Source organism: Hemiscyllium ocellatum, chromosome 11, assembly GCF_020745735.1.
Source record: "Hemiscyllium ocellatum isolate sHemOce1 chromosome 11, sHemOce1.pat.X.cur, whole genome shotgun sequence".
Taxonomy (NCBI): domain Eukaryota; kingdom Metazoa; phylum Chordata; class Chondrichthyes; order Orectolobiformes; family Hemiscylliidae; genus Hemiscyllium; species Hemiscyllium ocellatum.
The window spans coordinates 92,715,766-92,741,099 of record NC_083411.1 but is presented as its reverse complement, the minus strand read 5'-3'; the positions used below and the strand labels follow the sequence as shown (position 1 = coordinate 92,741,099).

The window sequence follows — 25,334 nt, the reverse complement described above, 5'->3', positions numbered from 1 at the left end:
AATACCTAGGACCTGGATTCTATTCCAGCCCTGGGTGACCACGTGTGTGGAGTTTGCTCATGCCTGCACGGGTTTTGCTGCTCCGGTTTCCTTCCATTGTCCAAAGAGATATAGGTGGACCATCCATGGTAAATGTGGGGTTATGGATATAGCATAGGGAGCTGGGTTTAAGTGAGACGCTCTTCAGAGGGTCATTGCAGACTTTGGCTGAATGGCCTCTTTCTGCACTATAAGGATTCTATAATTGTCACTGGTCTAGTAATCCAGTGGCTCAGGTTAATGTTCTGGGGACATATGTTTGAATCCCAGCATATTTGAATCTAATTAATAAATAGTCCAAGGGTGACCACTGTCAGTTGTCATAAAAATCTACCTGGCTTATTAAAGTTCTTTAATGGAAGGAAAATCCAAATCCATTCACATCTGACTTCAGGCCCACAGCTGATTCTTAAATGCGCTCTAGCAAGCCACTCAGTTGTATCTTTTGTAACACCACAAAACCTGATGGAAGGAATGAAACCAATGGACGATCCAGCATTGACCAAGACACTGATCAATAATATCAATTCCGGTTCTTTTTCTCACCCACTTTAAGAGACCTAGACACAAGTAGAAAGTGGGGCATAATACCAACGCTACACCAGAGGCTCACTGATGATGTTACCTAGTATGGTGACAAAACATCTGAAAACAAACAGCTCAGCGAGCAAATGTACAACCTGAACCTCAACCTGAGCTAGAAATCTTTTCAAAAATCACAACTGGCAGACATAGCATACTTGAAGGATTATACCTTACAGACAATATCCCAGACACCACCATCACATTTCCTGAGTTTACATTATTCCACCAAAAGGACAGACTCACCAGAGGGCATGGCACAGTGGTTTATAGCCAGGAAGGAGTCACTGTGGAAGTCCTCAATATTGAGTCTAGACCACATGATATGTTGTGACATTAGGTCAAATATGAGGAAAGAAACCTGTAGTACCAGGATATCTAAAAATGAACTGTAAACCTGAGAAAGCTACAGCATAGTACTAAGTAGTGTGCACAGAATGCATTAGACAACTAAATGATTCTGCTACCAATGAATTAGTTTGAAACACTGTAAGCCTGTCACATCTGGTTTTGAATAGTGTTGAATAATTAAGCAACTTGCTAAAGAAGGGGGCTCAATAAATATCTCAATCCTCAATGGTAGCCCAGCATATCAATGCAAAAGACAAGGCTGATACATTTTCAAGCATAATGAGCCACAAATATCACATGGGTAATCTATTTTGGGTGGCTTTCTGTGGTCCCAGCATTATAGATGCCAGACCTTAGGATGTGGAGTGAATGGAATTAACTAACAAGAAATGGCTGAAGGTGCTGGAAACCATAAATAGGATCAGACAATATTCTGCAAAACATACTGACTTGTGCTACAAAACTGGCGAAACTGGCACCTTTCCAGCAAAGTGCAAAATTATCAGGCAACGTGGAAAATTGCCCAGACATGTCCTGTACATATAGTGGGACAGACCTAACCAATTACCACCCATCAATCTACTCTTTTTTTTTAATCAGCAAAGTGATGGAAGATGTCATAAACAGTGCTTTCAAGTGGCACCTCCTGAACAATAACCTGCTTCTGATGCTCAGTTTAGGTTCCTTTGGGCACTGTCAGCTCTTGACCTCAATATAGACTTGTTCCAAACTACAAAAGAGCTGAGCTTAGGGAAAATTAGGGTGGTTACATTTGACAATTAAGGCAACGTTTGACCAAGAGGAGCATCAAGGAGTCTTGCAAAATTTAAAGCCCATGGGAAGTGAGGAAATTGATGGGATTAAAGGATAGATCTCAACATTCCGATAACCTGTGAATCTGAGCACATAAAGAAATTGCCCTAAAAGTAGTGGATGCATTGATGGTCATCCTTAAAGATTCTGATGATTCTGGAACAGTTCCTGTGGATTACAGGGTAGCTAATGTAACTCCACTAAAGAGAAACCAAGCATTAATGACTGGTTAGCCTGACATCAGTCAAAGTGAAAATGCTATAGTTGATTATAAAAGATTTGATAGCAAAGCACTTGGAAAATGGTGACTGGATTTGACAGAGCCAGCATGGATTTATGAAAGGAAAGTCATGCTTGACAAATCTACTGGAAGTTTAAAAAAATAATCTGCCTTCCTGTTTTCCCAGCAAAGTGAAAAACCTCACAGTCAGACTTTAAGTGGGATCTGGACAAATGCATGGGAGACAGAGCATCTCTGCATCATCCTCACAATTAAATCTCAATTGCTTTGTATTGTCTGCAAACTTGGAGATATTCTATTTGCTTTTCTCATCTAAAGCAATTTACATTGCAAGTAGCTGGAATCCAAGCTCTGATCCCTGTGGTGCCACACTAATCATTGGCTGCTTCTCAGAAGATTTGTTAGTACCTTCTATTTATTTCTTGCCTGCCAACTGCTCTCTATTCATGTCAGCACACTACTGATGTGTGGTGTCCAACCAGTAGAATTGATGAGGGAGAGCCAGTGGTTGTGTTTTACTTGGGCTCTCAGAAGGTTTTCAATTAAAGCTCCATAAGACATTAGCATGTTAAACGCATGGGATTGGAGTAATGTGGTACCACAGGGATCAGAGGTTGGATTCCAGCTATTCACAATGTAAATTGCTTTAGATGAGGGAACCAAATGCAAGTTTGCAGACAAGACAAAGCTATTGGGATTGAATTGTGAAGAGGATGCAGAGATGCTTTATCTGCCATGCATTTGTCCAGATCACACTTAAAGTATGACTGTGAGGTTATCCACTTTGCTGGAAAAACAGGAAGGCAGATTATTTTGATGATAGATTGGGAAAGGGAGTGGTACAGCGCCCTTGAACAAAGTTGCTGTAAGTGATCATGCAGATGCGGCAAGCATGAAGGAGGAAAATGGTATGTTGGCCTTCATAGTGAGAGGATTTGGTTTCAGGAGAAGGGATTTCTTGCTTCCCTTGTATGGGAACTTAGTGAGACAATACTTGATTTAGTGTGTAAACTTTTGATACCCTTATCTGAGGAAGGATGTTCTGGCTATGAAAGGAGTATAACAAAGGCTTAGCAGACAGATTCCTAGAATGGCAGGACTGATTTATGAAGAGACTGGATCGGTTAGGACGATATCCAATGGCGTTTAGTAGAATGTGGAGGGATTTCATAGAAACCTACCGCTTTCTAACATGACTGAGTAATTGCAGGAGAGGTCACAGTCTAAGGATAGGTCATTTAGTTGAGGAGAAATCTCTTCCCCAGAGAACGATGAGACTGTGGAATTTTCTGCCGCAGAAAGTGATTGAAGCCACAACACCAAATGCTTTCAAGACAGAGTTAGATAGAATTCCAAAGGATAAAGAGTATGGGAAGAAAGCTGGAACAGGATATTGAATTGGATGATTAATCATGAACCTAATGACTGGCAGAACAGGCTTGAAGGGTACAATGCCCGACTTCTGCTCCTGTTTTCTTTGTTTCTGTGAATTGATGATGGGGAATCCTCTGTTTATTGGAGTCATACCTAGCACAAAACATAATTGTGGTTTTATTTTGGAGGTCATCATCTCAGTCACACAATGTCAGTATTGGGAGTTTCTTGGGGTAGAGCCCTATGCCTACCTTCAGCTGCTTCAATGACTTGCCATCTTAAGATCGGAAATGGAGTTGTTCGTTTATGACTGCACAAAATGTTCAGTACCATTTGTAACTCCACAAAAACTGAAGATGTCTGTGCCTGAATGCAGTTGGACAACATTCAGGCTTTAGCTAATGTGTGTAAATTAATATATTAATTGCTGCTTAGTGCCAGGCAGTTACCCTCTCCAACAAGAGGGAATGCGGCCATCGCATCTTGACAGTTAACAGCATTACAATCACTGAAACTCGCACTATCAACATTCTGGTGGTAACCATTCATTAGAAACTGAACTGGACATTACCATATAAATACTGCAGCTAGAACAGCAGGTCAGGCTGGGAATTCTGCATCAAGTAATTCACATCCTGGCGTCTCAAAGCCTGTTTACCACTTTTAAGCATAAGCCAGGGGTATAATGGACTACTGTCCACATGCCTAAATAAATACTTCAACAACCCAGGAAGCTTGACACCATTCGGAACAAAGCAACTCACATGATTGGCGCTCTATCTTAACGTCTTCAACATTCACTCACCCTGTCACTGGTCCACTACAGTGGTTAAAAAGTCAATATTTTTAAGAGAGGGATGTTTCAATATTAATTGTAACTTATTATAGAAAGTCACAAGTTGTAATGTAATTCTTAAGATCTGAATTACTGTGAGTAATTGTCCCATTTATAAGAACTAGGAGCCGGAGTAGGACATCTGGCCCTTTTGAGTTTGCTCTGCCATTCAATTAGATAGTGGCTGATCTTTTCATGGACTCAGATCCACTTACCACTTACTCACTGTATCTCTTAATTCCTTTATTGTTCAAAAAATATCTATATTAGCTTTAAAAACAGCTACTGAATTAATGTCATCTACTTCACTGGGCAGGGAATTCTATAGATTCACAACCTTCTGGGTGAAGAAGTTCCTTCTCAGTTCGGACCTAAATCTGCCTCCCCTTAATTTTAAGGCAATGCTCTCTTGTCCTAGTTTCAACTGTTAGTGGAAACATCCTCTCTACTTCTGTCTTATCTATTCCCTTCATAATGTAATGTTTCTATAAGGTCCACCCTCATTCTTCTAAATTCCACTGAATGTAATCCCAGTCTGCTCAGTCTCACCTCATAAGCCAACCCCTCAACTCCAGAATCAACCTATTGAACCTTGTCTGCACACCCTCTTGTGCCAGTACATCCTTTCTCAAGTAAGGAGACCAAACCTGCACACCGTACTCCAAGTGTGGCCTCACCAGCACCCTGTACAGCTGCAACATAACCTCCCTGCTTTTAAACTCAATCCCTTTGCACTGAAGGTCAAAATTCCATTTGCCTTCCTAATTACTTGTTGCACCTGCAGACCAACTCTGTGATTCATGCACAAGGACACCCAGGTCTCTCTGCATAAGAGCATGCTACAACTTTTTACCATTTAAATAATCTTTTTAACTGTTACTCCTACCAAAACGGATGACTTCACATTTGTTAACATTGTATTCCATCTGCCAGACCTTTGTCCTCTCACTCAAAGTATCTATGTTCCTCTGCAAAGTTTCACAGTCCTCTGCACACTTTGCTCTGTCACTCATCTTAGTGTCATCTACAAACTTTGACACACTACATGTGGTCCCTAATTCTAAATCATCTATATAAATTATGAACAATTGCAGTCCCAACAATGATCCCTGAGGCACACCACTAGTTAATGATTGCCAGCCAGAAAGGCACTCATTTATCCTTGCTCTTTGCTTCCTGTTCGTCAAACAACCCTGTATCCATGCTAATACTTTACTTTATCTTATGTAGCAGCCTTTTGTGCAGCACCTTTTCGAAGGCCTTTTGGAAATCTGGGTGCGCCACCTCTACTTGGTCCCCGTTGTCCACATTGCTCGTAATGTCTTCATAGAGTTCCAAAAGATTAGTTAAGCATGATGTGCCCTTCATGAACCCATGCTGCGTCTGCCCAATGGTATAATTTCTGTCTAGATGCCTTGCTATTTCTTCCTTGATAATAGACTTCCCCACTACAGAAGTTAAGCTAACCAGTCTATAATTCCTTATCTTTTGTCCACCTCCCTTCTTAAACAGTGGTGTCACATTTACTGTTTTCCAGTCTGCTGGAACTGCTCCAGAGTTCAAGGAATTTTGGAAAATTGCTACAAGTGCACTTGCTATTTCTCCCACTATCTCTCTTAGTACCCTGGGGTGCATTCCATCAGGGCCAGGAGACGTATCTTTCTTTAGCTCCACTAGCTTGCCCAGCCTGCCTCTTCCATAATAAAGATTGTTTCCAGGTCCTCATCTACCTTTGTCTCTTTGTTAATTACTGACATGTTACTAGTGTCTTCCACTGTGAAGACCAACACAAAATACCTGTTCAATTCCTTGGCAATTTCATCATATCCCATAACTAAATGTGCCTTCTGATCCTCTAAAGGACCAATGTTTACTTTAGCCACTTTTTTTTTCATTTTATATATTTATAGAAACTTTTCTCCCTGTCTTCATATTCTGTGCTAGTTTTTTTTCTCATACTCTATCTTTACGTTTCTTTAAAACTCTTTGTCTGGCTTTCTGTTGACCTTTAAAGATTTCCCAATCTTCTAGTTTCCTGCTGATCTTGGTCACTCTGTGCCGTCTCTTTCAATTTGATAGTTTCCTTACTTCCTTAGACACCTATCGCAGATTACCCCTTTTCTTACACTCCTTCCTTTTCACTGGAATATACTTTTGCTGAGCACTTTGCTCAATTGGCGGACCTGTAATATTGCTGCACGTTAGCCTTTTAAATAGCTCAATTTCTCAAGCGGGTCTCTAATCTTGAAAGACAAAATGCATATAGTGTGGAAAAGAAACCTAATTGACCACCTCCCTAAGTTTGCTACATTTGAGGACAAGAATGATAGCTCAAATGCAGTTGACTAAAAGCTCTAATATGCCTTGTTTATTTATAAAACTTGAGTAATAATTATATAAAGTGTCAAATCCTCAGTGTTAAAATGTATAGATGTTTTCAGATTTTTAATATGAATTGTATGGGACTTTTTAAAAAAAACTCAAGTGTTGCACTGTAGAGAAGCAGAAAGGATTTACATAATCTAATGAGCTAGGTGCATTATCATAAAATGTTTTTCTGAAGGTTTCTCTAAAGAAAACAGGACCTAGGACAGGGTTCAGCAGGTCCAAGTAACTGCAGCTCAAGGGGATATGTGCTCAGATCAGGATGGGACTACTGCGCTCTGGTCAGCTGCTGGGGGTCTGAGCCAGAAGCAAAATCAGGTGCCATAATTTCCGTCCCTGTCCGGTTCAATGTCATTTTTTTATTGAAGTGTAATAATAGAAGGTGGAGCGAACACTGTCGGCAGTGCTAATGTAGCTATGATTGTAGATTATCTTTTGAAAAGGTTATCAATAGACTCTGAGATTCTTCAGTTATTTGTAATGAGCATTAATGAATGTGCTGCATTTCCTTTGGTGGAACTAAGTTCCTTATACTTTGACACTAGTTTTGCTATCCAAAGCAAGAGATCTAGTGGGCATCTAATCTGTTACTCAGTAATAATTAACCATATTCTGGGTTAACCCTGTGTTTTGCACTTCTTATGCACTTTGCTGTGTACATTTGTGTAGTTTGTGCTGTCTATGTAGCACACTTGGTCCTGCTGTCTCGTTTTTACTGTATCAGTTGTATATGGTTAAAATGACATAAAAAGCTACTCCACTGTAATTGTGTGGCCTTTGCTTATTCAGTATGGCAAGAATATTTAAAAGATGTAGATTTCCGTTCAAATGAAAATAAAGAACAAAAATTGTTTAATTATTGAAACATTTATATTCTATACTTGAGTTCTGTAATTTTTTTATATGGACTTGGATAGCTAAATAAACGTTTTACAGCAGTAGTTTGATTTAAGGTAAGGCTTGATGGATACATGAGAGATAAGAAAGTAGGAAGAAGTAATTAGAGTGGATGTGTTTCATGTGGCACATTAACATTGACATAAGCCATTCAAGCTGAGTGGCCTCTTTGTTTAGTTTGACTTGTACTGATATGCCCAGCTTCTGGTACATGAACTTCTAGCATGCTGTAAGCAGTCATGGTGTTGTTCTATTTTCCAGTAATAGTGTCTCAGCTTTATTCCAACATTTAAAGGAGAGGAAAAAGTGGCAGCTACCGGAACATCTGTCGAATCTTGCTTAGTTTGATGAGAGATGCAAAAAGGCTTAATCAGTGAGGAGTCATTAAGTGAAAAGCTGCTAATATTGGAAGACCTTTACACATTTCCATGCCAATGGTGATAACAAGATCCTAGTAAAACTAAAACTTATACATAGTTGCAACACATCACAAAATTATTGACATAAGGATTTCTTGGTGTTTGGCTATCTCGCAGTACATTCAGCACTAATGCTGAGGTTTAAGATTATGATATGATTTCTTGTTCCTAACAGCAAACGTTTCATTGAAACTTGAAGTTTATTGAGGGGAAAAAAATTGCTGTTTGACTGGGACTACAACAATCAGTGTTCTGTGCATCTGTATTGGACCTAATAAAAGTATCTTAGTATTTTTGAGATTTACATCTCTACATTATGATGTAATTTGAAATTTTTATTTAGAACTACAGTTATTGTGCTAATGAAAGCTTTAAAATATAGGTAATTGCTTCACTTGAAACTTGTGATTGCGGTTGTGTTGCCAATGTACAACAGGTAATCCTTTAAATTTATTCTAAGTCTGAAACATGGACAAATTATTTATCATGATGATTTCTGTTACCCACCAATGTGATACACAAAAATAAATAACTTTTCTTTTTGAACATCATTGAAAATAATTAGTCAGCATTCACAAGCGAGATTGGTCATAGCCTGAAAATATATTTTTCTCTCAAATCTACCTCCATTGTTTTGATCAGAATTAAGCAATTTTTTTGTGTGAAGTGTCTTGCTTTTTTACTTTCAATGAGTTGTTTCTCTTCAGCTTTCAGATCCTGCCTTCCCCAAAGAAAGTTCGAAGGATTTAATGAGTGTATGGAAGTGAAAAATATTTAGTACAGATCGTTCCACTATAAAACACGTGTCATTAATGCAAATTCGTTGTAGCGTCATTGACAAATTGGGGGCATTGTTTCTCAAGCATGAACTTTTAAAACTTTTTGGCTGTAACGCAATTGCATTGCCAGCACTTGAAGTGCTGTTTCTAAAGTGTGATTTTTCTATAATGTTAGCTTGTGCAAGCTATTTTTTTAAAAGGAATATTGGAGAAATTAATGGAACTGGCAGTTGACAAATCTCCAGGACACAGTGTTATTCACCCCAGAGTGTTGATAGAGATGGCTACACTAGTGATCATATTTCCAAGTTCTATTAATTTTGTAATAATGCCTGTAGAATGGAAGGCTGCAAATGTAACTCTACTGCAGGGGAGAGAGAAAATAGGAGCTACAGACCTGTTAGCCTGATGTCAATAGTAATTAAAATACCAGATCCTAATCAAAAGGATGTGATTACCAGATATTTCGTAAATAATTGTGTCATGAGGCAGATTCAACATGGATTGTTGAAGGGTACATCATGTTTTAACAAATGTGGTATTTTGACAATGTTACTAGCAGTGTCAATAAAGGGGAACCAGGGAATATGGTATATTTGGATTTTCAGAAGGCTTTTAATCTACACAGGAGGTTAGTGAACAAGATTACAGTGTATGGGAATTGGAGTAGTATACTAGCATGGATTGCGGGGTGGTTAACAGAAGAAAGCCAAGATTCGAAATAAATGGCTCATTCTCAGATTAGCATGCTGTGACCAATTGAGTCTGCAAGGATCAGTGCCATTAGATCACAACAGTCTACTAGCCAGATTTGGATGCGAAGGCCAACTTGTAATATTTCAACGCGTGAAATATTTCCTAATTACAGCTCTAATATTTTGACCATCCTCTCATCCCTAGTCTCCCCAGTTTCTGGAAATAGTTTTTCCAAATCGCTGCTCAAACTGATTTTAAGATCTTTAAATTTCACTCATGAGACTTCTTTAACTTGCTAAATTCCAGGAAATACAACACTTCTGTTTAATATCTCTTTATAACATTACCTGTGGAGTATAATTCTGGTAAATGTGTTGTTATATTCCCTCAAAAGCTAGTATGTTCTTCCTGAGGTTTTCATCTGATCTGTACAGAAATTTCAAGTTATCCAAACTTTTGATGATCAGATTCCGCTTTGTAGATCTAACAAAAATGCCTCGATTCAGAATAGTAATATTATAATACTGTACTACAGACTTTGGAGCAAGGCTGTATTACAGATACATCTTTAGTTTCTAATGATTATTTCTTAATATACAGATTGGAGCAGTGAGAGAGTGCAACTACGTTCTGACATCTGTGTGCACCTGTCATGCTGGCCACAGCCTCTCTGTGCAACGGTGTTCACGACTGGACAAACTCGGACCGAATCCGGATGTGTGGCATTAAGGAAGATAGGTGAGTAACACTGCAAATAAATGAATGGAAAAAATATTAACCAGTTGAGACTAGCATTCTAGTTTACATTTGTAAATTTGCTGAATTATAGCAGAAAAACAAACTAAAGGAACTTGAAAAGGCTACAGGACCCAACAAACCAACCATTTTTGCCTGATCACAGTCCAACCTACCTGATCTTTCATCATACTTTTCAATTTTTTTTCTGCTTAAGAAACAATGAGGGCATTTTCACCAAAAGCAAGTGAGTTTAGGAACAGAGGTGGTTAAACAATTTGAGGAAGCCAGCTGCAACTTGCTGGCATCCACTTTTATCTGCAGTAAATTCAGCTATACATAAGAAACCTTCCACTCCGGAGAAGAGGTTGCTCATTTAAGTATTTTAAAAGGTTGGTATGAAATGTGATTTTTTAAAAAAAAAATTTAACTCTAGAATAAATGAGTTTTGCAAGTTTTTCCAGATGAAAGCAATGTGAGAGGGCAATGGAGTTAAGGAGAATAAACAAATTGGAGACAGAAAACGTCATATAAACACAAAGACTTCACATCTACTTCCTTAAGTGAAAAACTTTTTTCAAGGACTCTTGTTTTTAGAATGTACTTAGATTGCTTTGGAGGTGACTTCCAATACTTTGGTCATCTGTACTATCTGGATTTTTGTGTGTCTAATCTACATCTTCCATCTGTTGAACATCAGTGTAGCATGGTGTGTCATGCATTGTTTCACTGAGAACCAAGATGAACAGGAGCAGCCACAACATTCTTACAATTCTTACTGCTCCACAGTAGATGGGGAAATCAGCATTCAGTTTTCTGGAGGCAAAATCATCAATACAATATATACAGGCAATAGATGAAAAATAGATGCTCATTTTCTTGTCATGCGGTCACTACATTGGCAGCATCCAGTCAACTAGAAGAATAAACATGTTGGACTGGGTGCACTAGGCAATAAGAAATTTGTACTCTTCCTTTTCCTGTTGTGCCTTTGTTGTGCAACCCTGTGATTTTAACAGGGATAGCTTTTATCTTTGCTCTGGCTACAAAGCTGATCTTGGCCAACATCCTTCTGAGCTTTGGAGCCTGTGAGTGCTTAGTAGTGGACTGCCTTCTGCAACTTCAAGAAAAATCTCTATTTTAATGTTTCTTTATTCCTTCCCTTTAATTGCCAACACACATTTCCCTGTTAATAATGATGATGTGGAGTTGCCCATCAGTAACACCTGAAGAGCCAAGGCTAAGTTTTTTTTTGTCTTGTTTTGAAACGTTCCACAACATTTTTTGCCATCATTGAGTGTCAAGGTGCACTTGTTTGATTACCATATTTTGTAAATCTTTCAGGTGGCTGCTTTCTTTCCAGGAAGGTAGACATCATTGAGAAGACCTTTGGATATGATCTTCAACAATGTGTGGCTCTCTCACATGGGATAGTTTTCTCTAATTTGTCTCCAGGCCTTCATGATGCAGCTGGAAAAGCTGTTATCATTGCTGTTGCAGAATTATTGTCTTTGTTGATGGCCACTGATGCTGAGCCTTAGGGCCAGCTAACCAGATCTTACCAGATAATGTGTCCTCCGATGGGTAATCTATGCATCTGTCCCGTATCCATCATCTGCTGTTGCTCACTAGCAATATGTGAGATAACATCATGTGAAAACCCAACTATCTGTCTGAGCACTTCCACAAAGCCATAGGTATGCAAATTACTGCATGATTCTTATGATTGTGCCTCCCCAGAATAATTGACTTCCTCTGAGAAATCTTCATTCTCTTCCTGCATGTGGGAAATGGAAAAGATGATTTAGGACTAGCGAAGTCAGAAATTGATAGGTCAGTGTTGAAATTTAATAAAGGAAAGTTGTAAGCCATGTGACAAGGTGGCAAACCATAGGGATGCCAAAACTGAGCTTATCTTCATACACAACAGTCTTTAAGCCACAGTTTCAACTCCTTGACTTTATGTATCCTATGTCAGTTTGCCCGTGTCTCAAGTAATAACCTAGAAATTATTACCATGGAGTTTCTGCTTTTTCACTCCTATCTGTTCAAAACCTTTCAGCAGAATCTCTTTTTTTTTCTAGGCCTATCAGTGTCGTTGGTACCAATGATTATTGGATCCCTCCAATACCCCTCTTCCCCAGACCTGTAGAGATTCCTTAACCCTTGCACTGGGCAGGCAACTTAGCCTTCCAAATTCTCACTCGTTACTGCAGAGGACAGTATACATCTGCCTACTACTACTAAATTGCTAATCCACCCTCTTCCCCCGCCCCAACCACCTCCACCATTTCTTGTACCAAGGTACCAGAGTCACTTTGCTCATCTTTCTTGCAGATTTCACTCTTGTCCCCATATTTTACAAGAGCCTCGTAACTTAGACAATTGCAGGGCAGAGGCTCCTCAATTGTAACCCGCTGAGTTCTTATACTTGTCGTAACTGCTGTCACATCCTCCTGTCCATGGTCACAGACTGGTTTTGAATTACGTGATCTGAGGGGGTGTGACCACCCTCTGCAGCAAAGTGCCAAGGTAACTTTCCCTTGTGATGCAGTGTCTGCAACTGGGATCTGTAGTTGGTTGTTTTGGGAGTTGTTTTTCTCCTGGGATGAGGGAAATTCAGGCAGATGAAAGAGGATGGCACAGCGGTTACTTTTGGTGCAAGTGGGGAGATGTCCCAAGCTAATGAGTACCTCATGCAGAATTAGTGGTGTCAGGAGTTGAAGTAGGTAAGAGTGAGTGAAGGAAGATGTTACAGGCAATGGTGAGAATTATAGAGTCTGAGCCGAAGTAGGAGATGATTGCAGTAGCAGAGGTAGAGATAGTGTGAGGTATTGTAGAGAAGATATTGCAACTCGTGCTGATGGAGTCGCAGGTCGTTGACCTCCTCTCTATATTACTGTGTGTTCCTCCAGATGGCCACCTCCGATCAGACTCATATGGTCTAGTATCATGGCTTCCACTGCTGGTTTAGGTGGAAGAAGACATTCTGCATCTGCACCTCCCTGTCTAGCAGGACCTTTCTAGGTATCTATTTGCAAAGTAGGGTGCTAAACATCTGAAGTTAGCTCCTCACTGACAGTGCTTGTCAAGGCTGCTGCCAGGGGAATTGTATATGGTGAGACACTTGCTGGAATTGGATGGGGGAGGGCCACCATAAGCTGGGTTGCGTATTTAATGAGGTGAGTTTAGTAAGATATAGTGAGAAAACCTGCTGGGCCTTGTATCAAAAAACCCTCTGAATGACTTGACGAAATTCAGATGTACTTTCTTTGGCCATGATTCAGCCTTATAACTGATCAGCTCCATACCAAATAAACGGCATTTCTTTAATTAAGATGTACGATCATCAGAGGCCCGAGTTGGGGGAATTTACATATGCATGAGTGGTTGCTAATCCACCTTCTTCCATATGTTGCACTGTCAAATCTTCTTACAAATTTCAGAATTATACCCACCTATGGGACTGTGCACATTTGACCTGTCATTTACCTTTTTAAGGTGAAAATTTAAGTTTCCAACAGAAGCTCAAAGAAATGGTGCAAGTGGACCTCTGACAGATCTCCAAGGAATTCCAAACCTCTTAATCTTAAATCATAGGAACAGGTAAAACTAGTGACATTAATAGCATTTTAAGTTGCATGTGAACCATTACAGGGAGAAGTAACTTGCACTAAGATTCTACACGATAGAGTAAAGAGTACCAGATTTCAATGTGTGGAGCAGTTTATAATGCAGGAGAAAAGAGTGACTGACCAGAATTTCAAAGTTCTTGGGGGAATTCCTTCACTGGTGCATCAGAACCTTCTGGGCATTGGAGATTTGGTATATCTAGTCTCTCACTGTCTGGAGTCCGGAAAGGTGAGCTCTGGTGATTAATGCATGTTCAGATAATCGAGGAATGATGGTCAATCACAAGAGCTTGGACTCCATCACAGTGCAGCTGGTGTACAACCACAAAAATATATTTACACAGTTGTGCATAACACTCCCAGCTAGTTCATTTTCCATTGTAGCATTTCATCCTTTCAGATGTCTTACACTCAGAGTTCCCCAACTGGCTGCTCTGAGAGAAAGGATAACCATCTTTAAGTTCCATGCTTTTCAAAATTCTCCTGTTGTTTTCATGATTATTTGAAATCTATTGACTAATTTGTCTGATTTCTTAATGCAGAAGCTGCTTATTTTTCTATCCAACGAGATTGATGTAATGAAACTGCATTATTTTAGTAACATTATGTTGTACTTGCTTCAAAAAGTTAATGCAGGAGTTTTCAAAAATGTTCCAAACATTTCTGTTGCTTTCTGTTTACCATAATTGCAATGATTCAAAATTAGTTTTCTGTCTCCAATTTTTATTCTATATTATTAGTATAAATTGTTATAAAAATTCTGAAATCATCTTCTGTTTTTCTGCTGTTTTTGGGTTCTGGAAAGTATGTCATAATGGACAAGTAAAAAGTGAGGTCTGCACATGCTGGAGATCAGAGCTGAAAATGTGTTGCTGGTTAAAGCGCAGCAGGTCAGGCAGCATCCGAGGAACAGGAAATTTGACGTTTCGGGCAAAAGCCCTTCATCAGGAATGATTCCTGATGAAGGGCTTTTGCCCGAAACGTTGAATTTCCTGTTCCTCGGATGCTGCCCGACCTGCTGCGCTTTCTGCCATAATGGACAACCAAGAAAAATGAGCAGCATCTCTTGTCTTCCTAACCAGAGTGGTTGACCATAAGTTCAGATTTTCTTTCTGTAATCATAGAAAGTCATCTTATATTTGGTTTTAATTATTTTCATAATTTGTGATGTTCTACTAGTTGCATTAAAGTGGAACTTTTACCAGTATAATTCTTTTTGTACTGAAGAAAGGATAACGTTTAAATTGTGTACTTCTTTTACAGACATTGTAGATGTCATTTATTAAAGCGTGTTGAACTTTCTATTGGATAGCAGATTTTTTTTGTTGGATCATAGTGCTTTATTATTTAAAAATATGGAAATTAGTCTTCTTTCTGAGGATGGTATGAGGTCCTGCACTGATTCAGCCTTGTTGATCAAATGGATGATGACTACATACCCAAAGGCCTGGAAAACTTTTGTTCTGGCCACGAGGTCACAATCTCATGGGCATTTATACCTCTGCTACAAGGAACCCTGCAAGAAGATGGCCGCTATTGACATTGAAAACTGGGAACTGGTTGCTGATAATGGAAGCTGACTGTTTGAAAGGGCATTGAAAGAAACAAATAAAAATGAAACCTCAACTGGCCAAAAGGAGGGCTGACAGAAAGCAGAAGCCAACAAATCGTGCACCTTCTCATCATGTCAGAATAAGACTCCTAAGATACATCCACACGATGCACTAACACCATGCAGTCAAATATTATAGGCAGAAAACTGCCACCATGCAGGGCTGGAATTTTAATGCTGACTGTTCAAATGGTGTGCAGGCAAGTCGGTGTATGAAAAATGGATGAGTCACTCGGAGCAACCTCTCCAACTCTGCCATTTTGTTTGAAGTGCTATGTGAGGAGCCTATGATTCCACATGAGGGAGGAAGAGAATCACTGAGTTGAGGATAATTTTGAGAGGGAAGAGTGATTTTAGGACAGTTGAGGGAAATATTGGAGAGGACCGATAGATTTAAGTGGCCACAGAAACTTGACTGGGGCAGCAGCTGAACTGCAAGCACCAGGTGTTTCACAAAATCCAGGGAACCAGTGGTGTGAGCGTATTCTTGCCAAGGTCTTGACATCTGCAGAGCACTTGGACCAATGCAGGTGTTGTCTGCCCTTTCTAGAATCTCATTGTTGCAGTGCCAGATGCCTGAACATTTCACTTGGTGCCATTCTCCTACCTTCTCCATGTAACCCTGCACATTGTGCCTTTCCACATGACTTTACTTTTGAATGCCACCATTGAATCTGCCTCCACCATACTGTCAGATGACATAATTTAGACACTAATCACTGCTGTATGAAAAGGTTTTTCCTCCTTTTGCGTTTGCTTCTTTTGTCAATTATGTTTAAATCTGCATTGTCTCATTCATGATCTTTACATGAGTAGAATGTTTTTGCCCTAACTACTGTGTCTTGGTGTCTCATGTTATTCATACTTCTGCCAGATCTCTCCTCCAAGGAAAACAACTGTCCTAACTTCTCCGATCTGCCTTGATAATTGTACAACTGAAATTCTTTATCCCTGGGATGATTCTTATACATTACATCTGCACTCCCTCAAGTGCCTTCACATATAACCATAAGAAGTAGGAGCAGGTCTAGGCTATTCAGTCCCTGAAGTTTGAATTGCCATTTATTAGGATCATGGTTGATCTGATTGTAACCTTGAATCCATATTCCTACATATTCTGATATCCTTTCACTCCTTGCTTAACATGAATCTATTACCTCTTCCTTAGAAATATTCAAGGACTCTGCCACCACCACCTTTTTCATGATGAGAAATCCAAAGACCGCCATCCTCTTGAGAGAAAAAAAAACACTTAATCCCCATTTTATGGGATTCCTGATTTTTAAACTGTAACCTTCAGTTGTAGATTATCCCATCAGAGAAATCATCCTTTCCACATCTACCCTGTCTACCCTCAGGATTGTAAATGCTTCAACCTCTTACTAATCTAATCTCCCAATGTTTACAAGCCTCCCCTCATAAGTCAACCACCCAATTCCGAGTATTGGTCTGGTACAATGTCTCTTAATTGCTTCCAATATATTTACATCCTTCCTAAAGGACAACATAGGAACAGGAGTAGGCAGTCCAGCCCTCAAGCCTGTTCAATCGTTCAGTGAGATTATAGCTAATTTGTGCCATAACTCCATATATCTGTCTTTGGCCCATATCCCTTAATACTTTGCTGAGCAAAACATTAAAATTAATAACTGATCTGACATCTACTGTGTGTTGTGGAGAAAATTCCAAACATCTGCCACAGTTTGTGTGTAGTACTTCCTAACAACTCCCCCAATGGTCTGTCTCTAATTCTCAGACTGTGCCCCTGAATTCTAGAATGCCCAGTCAGCAGAAATAGTTTATCTACCCTGTCTTTTCCTATTAGCTTGATGACTTCAATCTGATTATCCCTTAACCTTTTGAATTACAGACAAAATAAGTCAAATTTGTATAATTGCTCCTCGTAACTCCTGAAATCCACATATCATTCCAGTTAGTCTATATTGTACTTGCTCCAAGGCCAGTACAGAACAACCTCGGTTTTCTGAATTTCAATTATCCAAATCTCAGATTATCTGACCAAGATCTCAGGGTCACGTAAAAACATTGTCTGTTATCCGAACAAAATACTCCCGTTTGGACAATTGAGGTCTTATTCGGATAATCAAGACTTCCTAAGGTATGGAGCCCAGATCTGCTCGCAGTACTCCAAGTGGGGTTCCATCAGGGTTTTGGAGAATAGCAGCATAATTTTGGTATCCTTGTAATCCAGTCTTCTTGATATAAAGACTAGCATTCCATTACCATTCTTGATTATTTTCTGCACCTGTTCATGATACTTTAAAGGTCTGTGTACCTGAACCTTGTAGGGGTGAGGATCCCCTGAGATACAGAGGGAGGGTGGAACTGGGTTCAGATATGTGAATGGCAGAAAACCTGCTGCCATTTAGCTGCTGAGGATGGGCCAGAGAAACAAATATTCTTACCACCTTCCATTTAATTATGGAGCATATATAGGTTTTTACCTCAACACTCTCCATATGTCTAAAAACAACATCTGTAATAAATATTGGCATTTTGAGAGACTGTCACTGTGCAGTGTGCTCTGCTGAAGGATCATCTGAAGCCCTGGGACTTGGAGGAGCCCCAGTGCTATAGCCTTCAAATTGAAGGCCATGTTAAACTTCTTCCAGAACTCAGCAGATAATTGCCTGGCATCCTCCAGGCAGCCATTCATCACCAGATGTGACAATTGCCCTGTTTAAAAAGGGCTGGAGAGTTTGTCTGATATAGAATACATCCTGAGACCTAGACTGAGCTGACATTGAGCTATGGTCCATTTCAAGAGTCCTCTCAGTGCAGGGACTTACATTGCATACATGTGGGAATCGAGCCAACCTTTGACCAGCCTGTATCATTCATTATTAACAGATAAAGGTACCACTGCATTAAGATGCAATTGGTGTGTGACCAAAGGAAACTTATATTCTGTATATGCTCACCCAGAGAACTGTTGTGATGCCTGCATTCTACTACCACTCCTGGTTTCCATAGATTCTTTGAGACCCCCAAAAAACTGGGGCTAATCTAGCTCAAAACTGAGCTGATGACAGTAAAGAGGTACCCTTGAGCTCTATTTAAAGATCATTGAAATAAATGCTGTTGTTCACTTGATAGCAATGGGCTCTTTCATCCTTTTACCAAAAGCATAGTAATTGACAGGCTTTGGTTTTCCTGCTTTTTGTGAACAGGCATTCTGAGGCAATTTTCATTGCTGGGTAGATTAATTAATATACTGAAGCAGCTCTACTACTGGTGAGGCTATTTCTGAATCACAAGTCTTTGGTCCTACTGCTAGAAAGTTGTGAAAATCCATAACCCTTCAGTACCCAGTGCTTTCAACTGTTCCTTGATATCGGGTTGAGTGAATTTAGTTAGCTGATTACTGGCATCTCTGGTGAAGACCAAGATAGATCATTCACTAAACATTTTTTTTTGCTTAGGTGCAAATGCTTCAGCTTTCTCTTTTGATGTACTGGTCTCCCACAGTGCTGGGGAGTATTCTTCTTCTTTTTCAATTGCCATGACTTTTTCACAACTGAATGTGGTCAAGACTACAGAGCTTTGATCTGTTGGTTGTAAGATTACTTGGTTTATGCATTGGTCTATTGCATCCTGCTTACACTGCTTGAGGTGCAAGTAGTCCTGTTTTGTAGCTTCACCAAGTTCACACTTCATTTTTTGGTGCAACTCCTGCTAAGCCATTCTGCACATCTCATTGAACCAGATGTTGCGACTCACTGGAGTAGTGCATTGAAATCAAACCCCATATTCCTGGATTTGGTAAGAGTTTTTAAAAGACGTGCAAAATTTCCAAACCACCTGACAATTAACCCAGATTGATAGAAAGCATGGACCAGATCTGCACTTAAGAATCACTAATCCTAGATTCTAGCTACTGGAAAACAATTATTTAAATGTAGTTTAAACTCCACAAATTAAAACTCTAAACCCCTTTATAAACTCCCCCTTATACATGAATGCAGACAGGCAGAGGAAAACTGAAAAAAACAATAAAGTCTTTATTCTCAACCTGTTGGCTTCATGCTTGCTGATACAAGAATTTCTCAACATTTTTCTGAAATCTTCCACTGGGTTGCAAGAAGCACAGGGTGTCTGCTTCACTTTTGAAAGCTCTCTAGTTTATTCAGTTCAAAGTCAGATATTGCAAATTGGCTGAAGAAAATACTAGCTGGTTTTGTTGAGTTTTAAAGGGGCTTACTGCAAAGAAATAAGAGGACTGCTGCAGATCTGCTCTTTTCTCTTAATAGCCCACACTGTTCAAATACCTGATAACCAGTTGTTGGCAAGCAGGAACTTTTGTCACTGATAATTGATCCCCAGTATACAAACCAGTCAGCTTCTCTTATAAACAGTCCCTGTGCTTCAGTTGTTCTAAATGTTGCTGTAACCCACAGTTACACAAACAAAATTACAAGAGGTATCAAATTCATTGCTTACAAAATGTGTAGCCATTCTTGTTAATGACTGGTTTTAAAATTGTTCTTTTTCATTTTTGTCCACTGTTTTTAAAAAGCTCAAAAATGTTTTAAAAAGGTGCCTTTTACAAGGATTGATCTGTTAGCTTGATGGTGGTGATAGAGTGGGGAATATTCTGGGCCATGAGCTTTCACAATATGGTTCAATATAATTCAGCTGCTGATGGCCTATGGCAACTCATGAATGCCCAGTTCTGAGTTGCTAGATATGTTTCAAGTTAGTCCGGTTATCACTGTTTAGTGTAACAAAACATGAGGTATCCTCAATATGAAGACAGGACTTAATCTCCATGATTATGATACCAGCATTCCGTCTAAGCTGTGTGGCTGCATGTGCTTGCAGCCACTTCAATATTCTGTGCTTAGCGATTTGCAGCATTGTTTTTCAGTTTTGGATTTTGCTACCAGATATGGACCTCTAAGGCTTATGCAACCAGAAAAAAAATAAGAGGGAACAGTGTCTGTCACTCCTGAATAGTCATTTCTACTGATACTGTAATGGCAAATGTCATTTGCAATAGGTAGCTTGGTGAGGATGAAATCAAGTAATTTGTTTTTTCCCTTTTTAGTTGGTTCCCTCACTTTCTGCCACTAAGCCACTCTAACAGTTATGTCCTTTAGGACTCTAGTGAGGACGGGAGATGCTGTAGATCAGAGCTGAAAATGTGTTGCTGGAAAAGCACAGCAGGTCAGGCAGCATCCAAGGAGCAGGAGAATTAACGTTTCGGGCATAAGCCCTTCTTCAGGATTCTCCTGCCCCTTGGATGCTGCCTGACCTGCTGCACTTTTCCAGCAACACATTTTTCAGCCTTTAGGACTCTGCCACTATTGACCAAACTGGCTATCCTGAGTCAAGTCCCCCAACTATGATACATTCTCTGCCCTTGCAATCCTCCCTACTTCCTCCAAATGGTGTTATACAGGAGAAGTACTAATTCACCATCCAAGAGGAGGTGGTGGAAGATAGGAAGATGTTTCTTTGCCCATGTCTGACTTGATGCCATGAGAGATCCACAGTAAAGTTGAGGAATTTCAGGGTAATTCCTTTCAGATGACATTTCATGGTACTGCCACATCTGGTGTGTCTGTGTTGCCAGTGGGGTAGGACGCACTTGAGAATGGTGTTGGTGTTGGTGATAGTAGTGTCTAAGCCATTGTCTGGAAGTTTTATTCTGTAAAAATTGCATGTCATATTGTTGCCTGACTAGTCTGTGGGATAGCTCTCACACTTTCGGTACTTTAGGAAAGCAGATCTTGGCAGGACTTATACACTTAATGGTAAGGTCCTAGAGAGTGTTGCTGAACAAAGAGACCTTGGAGTGCAGGTTCATAGCTCCTTGAAAGCAGAGTCAGAGGATGGTAAAGAAAGCGTTTGGTATGCTTTCCTTTATTGGTCAGAGTATTGAGTACAGGAGTTGGGAGGTCATGTTGCGGCTGTACAGGACATTGGTTAGGCCACTATTGGAATATTGCATGCAATCTTTGAAAGGGTTCAGAAAACATTAACAAGAATGTTGCCAGGGTTGGAGGATTTGAGCTGTAGGGAGTGATTGAATAGGCTAGGGCTGTTTTCCCTGGGACGTCGGATGCTGAGGGATGACCTTAGAGGTTTATAAAATCATGAGGGGCATGGATAGGATAAATAGACAAGGTCTTTTCCCTCGGGTGGGGGAGTCCAGAACTCAAGGGCATAGGTTTAGCGTGAGAGGGGAAAGATATAAGAGAGACCTAAAGGCAACTCTTTCACACAGAGGGTGGTGCATGTGTGGAATGGGTTGCCAGATGAAGTGGTAAGCCGGAGACTGTACAATTGCAGCATTTAAAGGCATCTGGATGGGTATATGAATAGGAAGGGTTTGGAAGAATATGGGCCCGGGTGCTGGCAGGTAGAACTAGATCGGATTGGGATATCTGGTCAGCATGGACAATTTGGACCGAATGGTCTGTTTCCGTGCTGTACATCTCCATGACAAGCCCCCAGATGTTAGTAAGAAAATCTTGACAGGACAAACATGGCTTGGTTTGCCTTTATTGATTTTTCTGTCCAGGTTATGCCTGTGTTCCATCAAATTTTATTCCTTTCTTTCATTTTGTAGTTGTTTTGGTGCAACTGAATGGCTTCTCAGGCTTTTCAGGGGGCAGTTAATGTCAACTACATTGGTATGAAACAAGCAAGCAGAGTTCTTTCATTTTACAGAAGGCCAATATATTAATGAATATGAAACCCAGTTGGTTATATTTTTAATGTGTCTTTAAAGTATAAGCAACAAATATTGCTGTTAATTTTCATAGAAGTGACCAAGTTTGTTTTAATGAGGCTAGTTCTGTTATGAATTTGATCAAATCATGTTTGTTTGACTTATAGCTTGGGTTATTGAAATGTATGCAAAGTTTTACTTTAAAAGCAGTTGCAATTTGACTTACATTCCACAATTAAATACAGATCCATTCGACTGGAGTGATAAAACAATATTTAAATTATCTACCTGTTAAGGGGAGAAAACTGAGCCACGTTCAAACAAATCGATCTAGTATGCTCAAGTTGTTTTGATTTGTAACATCAAAAGCCTGTTCAGATAGTATGTTAGTGGCTTTCCCTATTTTATTATTTAGAATGATGAGTCAAAACTAGAAATGTATACCTTCTTCAGACAAGTTTTGAAAATTGGCTTAGATAGAATTGAAAATTATTCATCTTTCTTTTGCTTTAGCTTGTGACATCTTTCAGAAAGTAGATGAGATGACTAACCCTTCCAAACTTCAACACAAACTATTACAGTAAAATAATTGTTAATCTTATGAGAGATTTTGTGGCACCATAATGGTTGAATATTATTGTGTTGTGGGGTCATCAGGTAAATCTGCAATTCGTTGTCACAAATAAGAGCTGAGTAGGAAATGTAATACAGGTTGTTCTGCTATAATGTGCATTACTTTAATGCAAATTTATATGATGTGATTGATGGACTGGGGACACTGCTTCTAAAGTGCAAATTTTTGTGTTGGCTGTAATGCGATTACTTTGCCAACACTTTTTAAGCGTTGTTTCTAAAGTGCAATTTTTCTGTAATGTGGGGTTGCACGAGATTGCAACCATGTTCTAGAAGAATTACCTGGAAAAGAAATGTATTAATTTTAAATATGAATTAAAAACAAACACAAAATTCACTATTTAGTCGGTATATGCAGAGAAGAGGTTTTTTTTCAGTTGTTGACACATTAGAGAAACATCTTAAAAGGGTTGAATAAACTGAAAGGTGAACAAAAAAAACCACATGCAGACTGTGATGGCATTTCACTCTGTGTGTGTCAAGTCAATTGCTTGGCTGCTGGGCATATGCTTTGACACTTTTTTTTCTTTGACCTGCCTTAGCTTATCACCTCACCCAAAGTGCTTTGACCATTTACACTATAAACATTATATTTTTATTTCTTGTACTGTGGACTTAAAAATGGGGCAAGATTCTGCTTTAAATCAAGGGAATGTGGAGGAAAGCGTTGCAATTTCTGGAAAAAAAGTTACTGGAACTCATTGGGTGACCTTATTCAAACAGTAGACGAAGATGTTAGACACCTTGACTGTGTGGGTATGTGAGCAGAGACAGAGTAGTCCAGTGGCAGATTTTTGATTTGGTTTTTCACCCAGGACCAGTGGTGATTATTCAGGAATAATAATTCAGGACCAGTGGTGAGTATTCAGGAGTAACACAATAACTTCTTGATTTTGTTCCTGGGCGAATGGCTACAGCTTTGTGTTTGGACAATGCAGCAGAAACATGCAGGCTCTAAAGAAGATAATATTTCTCCATTCACCGCATAGAGAGAGCTAAAATGACATTCCAAACAGCTAGCTACCTTCTCTGCAAATTCCCTTGAAGGGGAAAAAAAAATCACCTTTAGAGACTATGACAAGCGGACCCTCAACTTGAGTGTATGTTTAAGAATTGATGTGTTTATAACCTCTGTCTTCCTCAAGGAGTTAAAAAACGAGGTGTAATGGAACTGAAGAAAAAGTGTGTAATCTGAATTAGTGCCAGAACCGTGCTTCACAGACTTTTGGTTAGTTTCTTTGCTACCCATAATATTTGAATCTGTTCATATGTCTGTCTGTTTGTGTGTGTGTGTGTATATATACGTGAGTTTCTTAAAAGTGGTAGAATTTAAGTTAGAGAGTTATAAGTTAGTAGATGTTTTATTTTATTCTATTAGTTGACAACAATCCGTGTAATAAATGACAGTGTTCTTCAGTACAGAAATCTGAACATTTTATTTTAACTGCTTCATCAGTCATATAAACTTTGGATAGTGTTAGTGACTTGTGATGAATCCAGGAATAGTAGAAGTTTGATTTCCAGCACATTATCACAGTGAGTTGGGACAAATGTTCTGTGCTTCAGGTTTTTCTTCAATATACTTTATATTGCTTTAATTTGTGTATAGGATTGTAAAGTCACTATGTTCCTTCTCTCACATAATTGTCTTTGTTGAGCTTTCCCCATTCCTATTCTCTTCTGATGTGTTTCATACGTAATTTCTAATAAAATGTCTACACGTGAAATGTTAAGTTTAGTCATTGCCTTGGTGGTAACTTGATGGAGCAGATTACTGAACAGTTAAAATGCCAACTTGATTCTCATTCCATTTAAAGATGGACAGTTTACTCAGCAATATTATAATGTAAGCAATGGAAACCATCTTAACCTTGCAAATTTCTGTTCAGAAGCCTCACTATTTAAGTATTTCTAGCATTATATGATAGATTTCACATTCTGGAGGAGGTGGTTTTCTTTCGTTTTGTATATTTGTTGACACAACCTGAATGGAATTGCAACAAATAGCTAGTGGCAGACATTTTTACATTGGAGAAGATTGAAAGCGTGTATATTGGGGGTAAATTTCATGTCCACTTGATGCCGTTATACTTACTATAACTTCTCCAGCCTGGAAAGTCTTTGTACATAATGTTGTAATTCATCTATGTTAATACTGGACAAGCCAGACTTTAGAAATCTGGTTTGGTAGATTTTGACTTTATTTCCTTCTTTAAACATGGAGGTGGATCACTGAACACATGCGCAACAGTTTGTCAAGACTTTAACACAGAATAAAATCTGTATTTAAAAAAATAAATTGTTAACCTGTGTTAGAGTAGACAAACTCCTAAGCGTCAAACCACAAAAACCACTCTTGAGAAAATGAAACGAAAACCATGTTCCCCTTTCTTCAGATGCACGCACATAAAAAATATAAATTAAATTTGAATTACTGTGTAGTTCCTAACAAGGCATTTAGATTTCAGAATTTTTATATTATACAGTAACATTATCATATTTAACCGAACGTGTGTGAATTGAAATAAATAGGTACCTGAGCGATGAAACATCGCAAAGCCAACATTATGATGTGAAAATGCACTTTTTCAAATCTGTTTGAAAATGTGGATTC

At 39.2% G+C, this 25,334-nt stretch overlaps 1 protein-coding gene across 2 annotated transcripts in view; it reads left to right on the top strand.

Moving 5' to 3' along the window:
- Positions 1–25,334, top strand: part of bcorl1 (BCL6 corepressor-like 1) — a 175,612-nt gene that overhangs the window by 43,323 nt on the left and 106,955 nt on the right. Inside the window, exon 2 of one of the 2 annotated variants that reach the window (XM_060832260.1) lies at positions 10,012–10,149. In XM_060832260.1, coding sequence (XP_060688243.1) covers positions 10,064–10,149 — 86 coding nt within the window. In that variant the 5' untranslated portion in view covers positions 10,012–10,063. Of the gene's footprint in view, positions 1–10,011; positions 10,150–25,334 lie in introns of those variants that run through there. The other variant, XM_060832261.1, reaches the window with a different exon arrangement.